The sequence below is a fragment of the Acanthisitta chloris genome, unplaced genomic scaffold (genome assembly GCF_000695815.1).
Source record: "Acanthisitta chloris isolate BGI_N310 unplaced genomic scaffold, ASM69581v1 scaffold5421, whole genome shotgun sequence".
NCBI lineage: Eukaryota > Metazoa > Chordata > Aves > Passeriformes > Acanthisittidae > Acanthisitta > Acanthisitta chloris.
Genome location: NW_008656481.1, coordinates 97,229 through 110,555, shown reverse-complemented (window position 1 = coordinate 110,555; position 13,327 = coordinate 97,229). Strand labels below are relative to the sequence as shown.

At 37.9% G+C, this 13,327-nt stretch overlaps 1 protein-coding gene across 1 annotated transcript in view; it reads right to left on the bottom strand.

Annotated features, from left to right (window-relative positions):
* Positions 1–616: 616 nt before the first annotated feature.
* Positions 617–13,327, bottom strand: part of LOC103811385 (vitellogenin-1-like) — a 42,479-nt gene continuing 29,768 nt past the window's right edge. The window contains exons 25-37 of the mRNA XM_009084355.1: positions 12,899–13,182; positions 12,760–12,816; positions 11,670–11,906; positions 10,421–10,627; positions 9,284–9,426; positions 8,641–8,779; positions 7,352–7,487; positions 6,458–6,644; positions 5,939–6,036; positions 5,258–5,352; positions 4,992–5,151; positions 3,647–3,808; positions 617–923 (exon numbers count right to left, since the gene is read on the bottom strand). Of these exons, the coding sequence (XP_009082603.1) occupies positions 805–923; positions 3,647–3,808; positions 4,992–5,151; positions 5,258–5,352; positions 5,939–6,036; positions 6,458–6,644; positions 7,352–7,487; positions 8,641–8,779; positions 9,284–9,426; positions 10,421–10,627; positions 11,670–11,906; positions 12,760–12,816; positions 12,899–13,182 (2,024 nt within the window). The 3' untranslated portion in view covers positions 617–804. The remainder of the gene's footprint in view (positions 924–3,646; positions 3,809–4,991; positions 5,152–5,257; positions 5,353–5,938; positions 6,037–6,457; positions 6,645–7,351; positions 7,488–8,640; positions 8,780–9,283; positions 9,427–10,420; positions 10,628–11,669; positions 11,907–12,759; positions 12,817–12,898; positions 13,183–13,327) is intronic.

Below are 13,327 nucleotides of genomic sequence, written 5' to 3'. Positions count from 1 at the left end.
AGCTTTATGATGCTATTGATCTTACATATCTTTCTATATATTACTTTTTGGAGTATTTGCAATGCTACTTGATGTATTATTGTTCCCTGAAGTTTTTGAAGGCATCATTTTCATTGATATACAATAGGAGATGGTAAAGCAAAAAAAAAAAAAGTTCCTATTCACACTTTTAGCTCATGAAGCAACAGCACATCCATTGAAATTTAAATGAAAATGGGACTGTGTCACACACTATAGCTCTCTGGAAAGCTACAGTGGGAGTCTAGCAGTCCAATTCATTCCTTTGTAGAATGTACTAAGGCTAATGGTCTTGCTGGGAGTAAAATGTATTTTTTTGCAGATTGGTTCCAAGAACAGACTTTGCTTTTTACCAGAAAACATAAAAGAAAACAAATGCTTACTGTGTCTTTAGTATGCTAAATATGAAATTCTTTGCACAATGGAATGTTAGCAGTAGCCGTAATCATGTTTTCCTTTCATCACCTAGAGAACATAATTTTAAGAGAGGACTGCTGTAATTATATTGCAGATAAAAGGGAGCAGAATTTCTGGATAATATTATAGTTGGCCTGATTGTTTTGTTGATAGGGAAAAATAAAGAGAGAGACCACATGAATACTTATTTAATGAACAACATATTTATTAAGCAGTGCAGACTGTACATAATGCATTTGACTTTGCAATAGACTTATTTTCTTCAAGCACCTTTCTTAATATTTTACTATGGCTGTTATGTTCCCTTATCTGTCCAGCTATTCAATTATTTGTGTAGTATGTCTATAGCACAACACTAAAGCGTTTAGTTTAAATACAGTCACCAGTGCAGGTACAATCAATGTCAGCATCCACAGACTCCACAACATCCTCAGATGCAGATTTCTTATCGCTGCTTCTCTGCCATTCCAGCAGGCTTACAGCAGTTTCTGTCAGAAGAGTGAAACCATTGTTAACTAATATCAAGCAAATTAACACATTTCAAGGAAATACTGTTTTGATGGCTGTCAACTCCCTCATCAAGCAAAGAATGAAATCCTGCCCTCACGACTGACATCTAACTGAGTCATTGACTTGGAGCAGGATTTCCATCCATGATATAATTACTATAACACTTCCCTAAAACCAAAATGAATTACATTTCATGAAGCACAAAGACAACAGGCAGGAGGCTGTAAAAGTGCTGGAGGTAGCTGCTGTCAGTGTAAGACCACCACGTACCAATCCACATCAGCAATCTCTTTTCATGTTAGTGCTGCATATCACTGGATATTTCAGCAGACTATTTTTCGAAGTTCATTCTGAAGGATAAGCCCTTTGGAGAATTTTCAGAGGTTCATAAACTCCTAATTAAAGTTTCCCATATATTGTGAAATCTGGCAGAGCATTGTCAGTTGCAGTATTAACCTTACCACACTGCTTTATCAACAGCAGCTTGAATAAGCCATATCCCTTAATGCTGAAATAATCTAAATGGAATAATGATATTCATCCTCCCAATAAATATTCTTAGTTAGATGAAGGTTTATCATTGCATCTGGAGGAAGAATATTAGGGCATCTATTCAGATTAAGTTTGTATAATGAGAATGGGTAAAGCTTTCATAATTTTACTTCCATTTGTTTTATCCCTTAGTTGGACAGTACGTTTATAACATGCCATCTCTTATCACAGGGAAGTCTGGAGACTGCTGTATGGGTTCAGGTTGTATCAGTCACTTATTTTCTGAAAGGTTAACGCTCTCCTTGGCTAAATTACTGTCCAACCTGAAGCACAGATTTTGCATGATAAACTGGATAATAAATATTTTCCAGAAGGGTGCTGGAGATGCTTTTGAAAAAAATATATATTTTCAGGCTGTGAAGTGAGAAATGCTATAAAATGTCTGAATTTTGTTTTTTATGTACAGTACATCTCTTACTCTTGAGAGAAAAGCTCTTAGTCCACTATATGCAAATACATGTTCCCAGACTGAGAAAGATGAGGATTTCCTTTATACTGCTTCTCCAAGTCATCCAACAAAGAAAGGAAAAGAACAGTTTTTAAGGGCTGGCCTTGTTTTTCTGTTGATCCTTAGCCTGAGGAAAAGCAATCGTCTTGCTAAAGAATAACAAATGGCATCTTTTTCCTTCCTCCTCCCCCTTGTCCTCCTTTTCCCCCTCCACCTCAGGATAAATAAATAAATAAAGCCCTTGATTAGGAGTGCTGCTAGCAGACTTCCCAGTCTCTGCTTCAGTAAATGAACCAGAGAAACCTGCAGTTGCTCTAAAAGCAGCACTAGCTGCGACAACTAACATATCTTTTTTTCTGATTTTCCTCTTTTCTCAAACAGTTTTGTGAGAGAATGAGACAGCTTTATTATAGCCTAATATTCTGAGGCAGTGAGTGGCCTGGGGTTATGACATTTCAGAGATACAGACTTGAGTACACAAAAGAAATCTGTGAAACATGGATATAACAAGATTTTGGAAGGTTTTTTTTTGTTGAGGGTGGGTTTTTCTATTCATGAAAGAAAACATCTATTCTCATCTCAGGGAGCCATCAGAAAACTATTAGCACTCTCTCTGTGCTACTTGTTGAATAGGCTGTTGCAGATAGTTGACTATCTTTATAGAGAGATACTCTGCTTTTATGGGCTGATTCAGCACATTGCAGATATTAATAGCATGAGCAAAGTGCAAAGTTCTACACAGATGTTTAAATTCAGACATAAAATGCTTTGTTCCTCTCCAGTACTAATCAATACAAGGGTCCATTGGCTTCAGTGAAACTACACTGGATTATCCTAGGTAACAATGGATTTGGCCAACAATGGTGAACACAGAGAACAGACCATTTCAGTAGATACTCCCTAATGGCAGGTTTCCCTCCAAGTTAAATATATACTCTGTAATTAATTAAAAGATTTAGGGAGGAATGCACCAATAATATCTGTAGGTTCCAGGCTGGATTATCCTGTCATGCTTATATAACTTCAGTATGAACCTGTGTTAGACAATGCATCACATTCATAAGAAATTGGTATAACTGAAAGGCTCAGTTGGGGTTTATTTTTGTGTGTGTGTTTTTTGTTTTGTTTTGTGGTTCTGTTTGTTCGTTCAGTTTTGGTTTTTTTTTTGTTTAAATCTGTGGTGTGAGTGTGTGGGTATAAAATGCATTCAAAACCAAACCATTTTTTGGAACAATCTAGAGAACCTTTCAGCAATATGTTTTTGCTGATGTATTGCACAGTGGCATAGCATGGCAGTCTAATCACAGCAGTCATGTCACACTACTTGACTGACTTTCAATTGCCTTGCTTGCCCTGGTCCACACAAAATTGCAGACTGTAATGTGCATAGAAGGACTCAGTGTTCCTTATCTCAACTTTATGGAGATTCTGAAGACATGACAAATGCTATTTTGTTAATTGTTGTCCCTTTTACCACCTCAAATGTTTTTTTCAGATGATGCTACCTGCCATCATCTAAACTAGCTTTCAGTTGGCCAGCTCTGTCTGTGGTTATAGCAAATACTAATGGGATTAAAACCAGCAGCTCAGAGGGGAGTCAGAGCAATACAGGTCTGTGTATGGCTGTGCTGTGTTTTGTTCTTTTGAGTGGTCTGACAGCTCCTGCAGTATGTGACACAGAGAGAGAGAAAAATATCATACCTTTTGGGAAGCAGTGGAAGCCAACCTTTACTGAAGATTTTTCGATTGGAGTACAGTCTTTCATACATTTCAGCACTGGGTCAACAGAGTAGCACGTAGATTCCTCACCATCAATAGTAGGATTTCGATTCAGCTTCACATAACTGCGCTGCAGCTTGCACCCTAAGAGGAAAAGGAAAGGTAGTTAAAATTGTAGAAATAAATCCCAGTCGATCCCTGCAATAATAAAGGTCCATATTTTCTCTTCAGCTTTTATTAAAACACAGGTATCTGACAAACCATTTTCACAGTAGTGAGGTTACCGAGATAGGATGATAATAAGTTGAGGAAGGAGTCTGAAAGGGGAGCTATTTTTAAAATCTAATTGCACAATATAACCCAAATGGAATCATGTATACTCAGTTTTTTAGAACTATATAATACACAGAAAATAACCTCTCATGTCTGAAAGCTATTAAGAATAGACACTGCAAGCACAATGGCTACTTCATTGCATTAGGAAAAATGTCAACCATAGTGAATGGATAAAAACCCAGCAGCATTTATATAATAACATCAAGAATAATTTTTGTATTGGATGATTTTTATAATGCTGCAATTATCTCACTAGAAAGGTATAATGTAACTTAACAGGATCCCAGCTATGACTCTGTTTCCTGACACACAGATAAGTATAATTCTGCTGCCACTGAAGTCAAGGAGAAAACAACATTAACTTCAATAAAGTTATCTCAGGTCCAAGGTAAATGGAGACCTACTAAACAAAACTGTATTGATGTTATGGGAGACTATGATTATTTTTCCAGATACATGTGAGATAAAGCTTTTTTACTGTAAGAGTATTTCTAAACATTTTCCTGAGACTGCACCCTCAGAAGGTGCAGAACAAAAATGAAAATTTTTTGCGCTTTGAAAATGTGCATTAAAGTAGAATCTGACACTGCCTTCATAGCCTGCAACTTGTTTGGTTAAATTAAGTCTGCAGACAACAGCTGAAACTGTTTTGATTCAGTGGTGAAAATCACACTTTTTTCCAGAGGGAGCAAGATTAGGCCTAATTTTTCATCTCAAGAAAAAAGCTACTCAGTGTAAGAAATTAGAATCAGTTATTTAACATTGAACTGCACATGAGATGAAGACTTTTGCTGGAATATATATTCTCTATATTCACAAGTAATGTTTTAAACAGTCAATGGTTAATAAAGTTGAAATGGATATGTATTGCTATTGCAATTTCTAAGCAAAAGATATCTGCTGCTTTAAAAAAAGTTTTCTTCTAGCTGTCAGTACAGGGAAAGTGAAACTGTATTCTCCCCAAGCATAAAGTGTTTCCAGATCTACTCACCACCAGAGCAGGTCTCTTCTAGCAATACCCAGGAATGAACAAACGTGGAACAGCTGTGTGCCAGCTTATGGTTTGGCATGAGGAGTTCATTGTGCTTTTCTCTGTCATTATTACCGCAAACTCCACAGGTCTTTCCTCTCATCCATGAAGCAACAGTAACCTGTAAAACAGCACATCTTTGTAGTGAATACTGGAGTATTGGCCTATTACATTGGCAAGGTACTAGACAGAAAGAAAGCAGTAACTTTGAAAGTAAGCCCAGTTACCTTAAGGTTCACACCATCAAAAGTCACCTTCTTCAGTCCGAGTGTTGGAACTTCTACGATAACTGTTGTTCCATTTTTATAAATTTTAACATTTTCTGTAAAGAGATTGGTGAATCATATAGGTGATCTGCTTAATTTTGAATTAATGGGGAAACTGAGCAGCTCAAAATACATCACAATTTTTCTTTTTTCACGATGATTTTTTAAATATTTATATATATTTAGATGGAGAGAGAAAGCAAAAATAGAATAAATAGTTTCTTTATTTTCAAAATTATTCTACTGCTGTTACCTACAGTTGGAACTGACTTTTGTATCCAGTCTGCTAAATCTTAAAATGATAAGTACATTGGTGGTGCTCCAGCTAAATGTCTGAATCATGCATCTATCTGTGACTATAACAAGAATTGTTTTCCTGAACACTCAGCAACCTGGATATATGATATCTATAAGAAAGGGCTTTATTCACCTGTCAGTTATGCTGGAGGAAATCAAGAGTGTGTATACTATAGGAAACAGGAACATAAGTCAATACAAATGTTAAGAAAGCAGTCTCTAGCTGTTCTTTGAATTATTCCCACTTGTGTTTTCCTTTTGCTGAGATTTTTCTGTGGAATTTATAAAAACTTCTTGATATTTAGTTCCCAGGCCAGTCCTGGAAAACTGGGTATCACAGCTTACCTTTTTCATACTCAGTAACTCCACTGTGTGATAGGACTGGTTCTTCATTGCATGCCACAAGGAGTGATGAATTTGAGGCAGGACAGATTGTGATGTTCCTTCAGACAAAACAAAAATCAAAGAAGATACACTAGTGGTTAATTTAAAACATGAAAAGTACAGGTATTTGTGACCAGAGCTAGCAGAGAACCAAATTGAATATCCAAATTTTGAATGAATGAATGAGCAGTTTTCTTTCCAAAGTGCAAAATTCTTTGGGACTTTGAGATTCAACCTATGAAGAGAAGACACCATGGGGACTTAACGAGCATGTTATCAGGTATTGGTGTCTGTGAAATTCAAAACAAGAGCAACTACACGAAAGAGTCTTAGATGAGAATTCCTTCTGGAAATTGTGTCTTTTCCTCAATACCTAATCGAAAACTAGTTTCGCCTAGGAGCTAGGCATCTCCCATCCCCAGACTAATGCCCTGAAACTTTATACCTAATTTCTGAGCCCTTCATATAAACCACACTTACGCTGATGTTGTATTTATATGAACCTCCCTTGAGAAAGACTGAGGATCAACCTTTCTTGTAGTAATGATGAATTTTGGGTGTTCAGTACAGTCTTGAGCCACTACCAAATTGCAGCTTTTATTGAAAGAATATGCATAGCTCACGCGATCAAATGTTTTAAAATCTTGCTCTCTGATTTCACATGTGGCTGCAAAACAAAACCAGAAAAGAAATGGCAGATGTGACCATGGGATACGTGTTGCTGCAAAGTATTGAAAGCCACCTCTATGAGACTGAACTACCCAGGAAACACAAAAGAAACTTCATCATCTCCTTGGCAGAAGCCAGAGCCTGTAAGGACAAGAAAGCACTACAAAATAATTACCCAGTATATACTACGCTAGTTGATAAAATCATTGATTTGATTACATGCCAAACACAAAACTCAAGCTAACAGGGACTAAAAAGTACAAAATTCTCGAAAAACTGGAAACAGTAATGAACCTTGATAAAAACTTCACATTTCCCACAGGAGTAGTAGGCACCAAACAGCTAAGACTCACATGACTCCTTTTTGAATAAAATAAACAGGGCAGAAAATACATGGCTGTCTTGTACATCTGATGCCTCTCAGTGCAGAGCTGGCACCTTCTCTGGAGGGGCAAAAGACAACCTCTAGTCCTTGCTGACAGGAGTGATTCACAAACCCTGAATGTTTACAGCAGTTTGAAATCTCTTCATTCACCTGCCAACAAATATGCTTCCCTGTGAGGGAACGAGCTGTTGAGAAAGCAGTGCTGGGGATGCTGTGCTTCCCTATAAGACCACTACAAGGAAAGGCAAGGCCCAGTCATGACAGAGTATGGATCTACACAGATTTCTTATTCATGAGACAAGCATATAAGTAACATTTACATTGATCTTCTTGTGCTATTTGTGAAGCTATTTCAGGAAACAAATTCCAGGCAGTGATATCTCGAGTCTCATAATTTGGAGATGGGCCTAAGGGCAGGGTGAATGGCAGTCGGAGTGCCTGACAGTAAAGTGTTACCTGAAAAAAAAAGAAATGAAAACACATTAAGATCAATTGAACCATATGCTCAACATCTGACTGCAAACAAAACCCCACTCTTATCCTTGCAAAAAATCTTGAAGATGCCTTTATACAATTGCAGTTGTGTTAGTATCTCCAGGATGCACCCAAACCTTCAGCTTTTATGAGGAAGCTAGTCATACTTCTTGGCTTTCAAGAAATTGTTAAGGACATTGGAAAGTAATTGACACATGAAGTTTAAGTGATAATTAAGTGACTTGTAAAAAATAAGGTAACAAGTTAAGTAACTGAGTAAGCCGATGGATGTGTCTGGAAAGGTGAAGATCATCCATAAAATGCTGAAGACTGGCATGAGACTGGAGTAAGATCCCTCACTGTAGCTACAAATTATATTTACCAAGAGAATCAAATTAATACCTAGTGTACCTACTTCTTCATTATCACATATTAAAGATCCTGCAATACTGAAGCACCATGGAAGGTTAGAGACACACTGATTTCTCTGTGTATGAATAGCTAGCTATTATTAATTTGCCAGAGATCCACAGGGGAAATTTTTCAAAGTGGTACATAGGGATTTGGTGGACAAGGACCAATTAATCAGTGGGATTTTGCAGATCCAGCCTGTGCAGGCTGCTCTGAGAGGGTGACTAAGTGCTCGTTTGGTTAGGGCAAAGTTGTATTTGTGGCTGTCATAACTTGCTCAGACTCACATCAAGCTTGGTTACTGCAGAGGTGGGACTTGACTGCCAACACAGAGAGATGCTGTTCATAGCTGCAGCAGAGTGCAAAGTGTTCTCAAGGTCCCACTGTTTGCTGAGACCCTCATACAAGAACTAATCACATGGGGTAAAATGAATAAAGGTGTGAGTGCCGGGCAGTCATACTTGAGACAATTTGGGCCTTGCTGTTGTTCTCAGTGTGCAAATAAGGTACCTGAATACAGAGTCTGATTTTCAGCTTACTGCTACACTGGACCAAAACAGCATAGAATCAAGGGAACTGTTGTATTTCAACACCCATCTAAGGTATAAAGCAACTTCTCTAAAAGGGAATGTTTTGCTTTTTGTCTCTTTATGTTAAGTATAAAAATGTTATTAGTTGAAAATCCATTCTAGGTAAGGAAAAGGAAAATAAAAATTTAACATACCCCAGGCGCTTTAATTACTGTATCAATTGTTCGTGGAGATGTTGCAGCTGCCCTTACTATAAATTCATGAGATGGATTTCTCTGATGTGCTTCTGAGAAGCCCAACACGAGTGCTACACCAGGAACGTATTGCATGAATCTAGAAATAAACAAGATATGACAAACTCAAGTACATGAGCAAAAGCAGACATGGGGGCAGAACTGAAAAATCAGGAATAAATGAAAGCACTGAAAAGTCAAGGAAATAATATTTCATGCCATATTAAATGTTTGATTTTATCTAGAGGAAACATATTGGCTTTATTTTGCCCATTTTAACTGCGGATTTTTTTGAGACTGAATAAAAGAACATTTTGAAGCAAAAAGGCATTTTGAACTGAAATATCAAATAACTTAGTATGGAGAGTGAAATCAAGCATACTAAGTTTTTAAATATTTGGGGGATGTTTTTTAATATGAACACATGTAGAAAGTAGAGCATGTTCATAAAACACTTTTTGCCACTGAACTTGTGTTTTCCATCCAGACATTGCCCCCTCCAACATGTTTGGGTTGAAAAATTTCATCCAATACTGTCAATGGTTTTAAAAATCCAACCAGGGTAAGAAAGGCAAAATAACATAGGAAAGAATGAATTACATACGCCGTGCTAGTCTTTTTAATCCAGGAAGGAAGCTTTCCCCATTGCACCTTCAGCTGTGCAGCTGGCTTTCTTGCCAGTTGGCCTGTGGTAGCCACGGCTGATATCCTGTAGTTCCGGCACTCCTTGCCCCATCTCAGTCTGGCCTTTATAAACAGGGAAACAGTCACTCAAACTTCAGGAAAGAATCACAGAACTAACCTTGACCATTTCGAAGTTTTGCATTGATCCTTAATGTTTCCAATCTTTTGCTCTAAACAGGCTAACGGGGAAATTTAGACTACCTATGGAAAAATCTGAGGCATAGTAGGAGAAATGTTTGCTAGTCTTGCAGAGCTACATATACATTTTCCTGTCTCAAAGCAGCCACTGAAACATCCTGAGATTTCCTTAGACTTGGTAACTTCATAATCAATATGTATTTTTTTCTAGAAACAACTGCACTATAATTTCTATTAGCCTTCCCCAAGATCTCCTGAATTTAACCCACCCTACTTGTTTCTATGCTAAATATCATACTGAATTTGTTATTGCAGCTGCAAAAAGCAGAGTTTGGTAAGTTGCTATGCAAAGATTTCTTGTCTTAAAAGGAGCATGGGAAGCACAGCATATGGAGATGCAAAAAAAGGAAAGACCTGTTCCTTCATTTATGATGCTCTCTCAGGCTCACCCATTACCCAAATTTGCTTTTTTGATCTTTTCATATAAATCCTAAGAAATACAACATTGCAAATGCATTTGAATTATCTGTTTTCTGAAATGAATTATATAGAGAAAATTGGGCAGATTCCCAGACAAGAAAACTCATAGTAGAGCAAATAGTAAATAGATAGTAATGAAGCTGTCGATTTTTCAAACATTTTTTATGCTTCTGCTGGTAGTATTTTGATGTATCTTGAAAATCAGTATTTTTTGCTAGATTTTGAAGTCTCTGAGTATTTTTTATATTCTTTTTTTGGTTTTTTTTTTTAGTTCAGAAGTGTAGTGAAAGGTAGGAACATTTTCTGAAACTACACAAACTTTGTGAAACATTTCAAAATGAGTATGTGTTTCCTGTCTAATTCTCCAAATCAGCAGGTTCTCTGTGCTTACTCTGGTCTTTGTAGAGGTCTCTCTGGGCAAAGCTGCCTATGTGCTTACCTGTGCTTTCAGAGGCAGTATCACAGCATCAGCACACGCTTTCCAATTGGTTTCAGCCAGCTGAACCACAACTAGTTGCACATCAACTTTGGCAGCATCAGAACGAACATATGCTGTAGCCTGATAACCTTGATTTCTGTTGTCACTCCTTACTGCCTGTGCCACAATCGTAATGCCAGGTGGAATTACGTCTCCCAGGAAGTTGCGCTGAAAAACAATCCCCAACCATCTGTGCTTAAGTATTTCTGTGTATTCACTAGAGAACCTATAGTCCAGTTTATGTGTGCTGATAGCAGGAAGCAGCCCTTGTCCTTTATCAGTCTGCAGTATATATTTCTATACCCCAATATTTAAGGAAAAATTTTTTGAAATTTTGATTATTCAATTACCACCAGAAATTTTCATACACATGATTGTTTTTATGAGGGATCCAAAACACTTCCAAGCTGTCTTTATGCACATAGTAAGATTTTGTTCATTATTTTGATATTTCAAATAGCTGCCTACAATACATACTAGAGATTTTTAGAGCAGTATACATGTTCACAACTTTTTTTTACTCTACTATAGTTTCTTCAAGCCAATCAATTATTTCCAAATCCTTGTCAGTGGCAGAGTTCCCCTAGTCATTGCCAGCTTTTTCAGAGCTATTTGTGCTATTATTATGTAGATATCTTTATGTAGCACAATTATAGAATACTAAGTGCATAATAAAGATGATCTGTGCTTAATGGGTCTTCACATTTACCAATCAGTAATGCCCATGGAATGTGTGATTTTAGTTATACTCTGCATGCACTCATGACCTCCAGTCTACATCTAAAAATAATTAGGCAGAATTATTTATTTCCTCCTCATTTTTACCTTAATGCAACTGATTTTGTATTCTGGGCTTTCATAGGAAAAAGAAAATTCTTTCCCCTTTAATTACAACCTCATTCCCTTCAACTTTCATAATTTCCAAATCCAGGCTTTTGCATACTGCAAACACCTTCAGAAATGAAGAAGAATAAAGCAAAGGAACCAGAATACAAATTCCCTTGGGCCTGAACCCAAGGGAATTTGAAAAAAAATATGTTAATGAGGGGAAAATATCTCAATGGACTTTGACTTACAGTTGACAGACTTAACTTTTAGTGTCTGTCTTGAGCCTAACCCCCTCAGCTGGTTAGAATACCACCACATCTACAGCTCCTGCTCAGCAGCTGGATAAGCCCAGCTGCTTGTGGGTTCCATACGCCAGTCACACCTCACGTCTCAGGCTGGAGCCATGGCTGTGGTGGTGGATGCTGACTCCTCTGCTCACATGGCTCCTCCTTGAGCTGTGGGCAGAATTTTCTCCATGGTGGTGGCTGCTGCTGCTGCTGCTGGTGCCACTCAGGTGACTGCTTCTGCTACTGCTGCTACTGCTGCTGCTGTTTCCGTAGATGTTTCCCGACTCAGAGGAAGATGATGATGAGCTGCTTGATACCTTGTGATCTGGATGCTATGAAATAAAAATAAGTGAAAAAAATATGATATGGCCTCTAGTTTTACAGTGTAGACATAAACCCCAGAGCTATCAGCCTCCCTTTACAGGTAAAAAACTTAGAATATCTTGTGTATTATTTTTATTATCATATACAGACATGAAATATGTTGGGTAGGAATGTGCCTCAGATCCACTTGGACCTCTCTGCTGAAAGGAAGGCTGCATAGACAGTAATTGCAAATGGCAGCATCACATCATTCAGGTCTAATGTTAGGGAAAATGAAAAGTGACACTTAGTAAGTGATCAAATATATCCATACCCAGAAAAAAGAAAGAGATTACAATTTAATGAAAAACACTGTAAATCATCTTCCTCTTTCATAAAAAAGATACATAATAACTGCACAGGTAACACATACAAAAGCTACTACATTATCACCCTTCTAATATATACTCAAAAACACTTTGTGCAATAATGGGTACAGAACCTGGTTTCTGAAAAACTCCGCATAGCTAACGATTTTGCCATGATTGCCTAAACACTGTGGACATATCTATTCCTATTGGAACATTCTGCTATTTTATAATTCCCCCATGGTCTTTGTTAACCTAGCTTTGGCTGCATTGTACGTCATCTTGTGCAAAGGTGTCCTGACCCAAACTTGAGGATTGCAAGTGGTGCAAAAATAAAAGGATTGAGTGTAACAGCATTTTAGTAATAAATCTGCTTATTTTGGCCATCATCAATATTGTTATTGGACAGTATGGAATGGCCAAGTGACATAGCTCAAATAAAGCCCTTCAGAAATATGCTTGATCATATCAACTGTAGCTACCATGGAAATGTGCACTTGAATTAAGGACCTACCCAATGGATGTGAGCAGACCTGAAGCGAAGCCGGTAGACTTTTGGGAGATGAAATTCCTGCAAAATTCCAAAAGAAGTTATTACCTATAGCCTAATGAAGATCACCTCCTAGTAGAAGTCAAAGTAATAAAAATGTCACCTGTTCCGTAGAAACATCGTAGCTACTGTGACTGTTTATTTGGGACTTGACATATTTCGTCTCAGCTTGTTTGTCATATTTGCTGTGACGTTGGGAAGCGCCACTGCTTTCACTGCTGCTGCTGGTGCCGCTGCTGGTGCTTCTGCTGCTACTCTGGGTTTTATGCTTCTGCTGACGGCCACTTGCCTCTCCTTCAGCAGTGCTAGCATGTGGAAACAATGCAGTCTTGGACTGCTTCTTAGCCTTATACTTTATACCAGATGCTTTCCTACTGCTGCTGCTACCTATGCTGCCTTTGCTGCTGCTGTTACTGCCCTTGCTTCTGTTACTCCTGCTTCGGCTGCTGCTACTGCTGTCCTTGCTGCTACTACTGCTACTGCTGCTGCTGTCCTTGCTGCTACTACTACTTCTACTGCTGCTGCTGTCCCT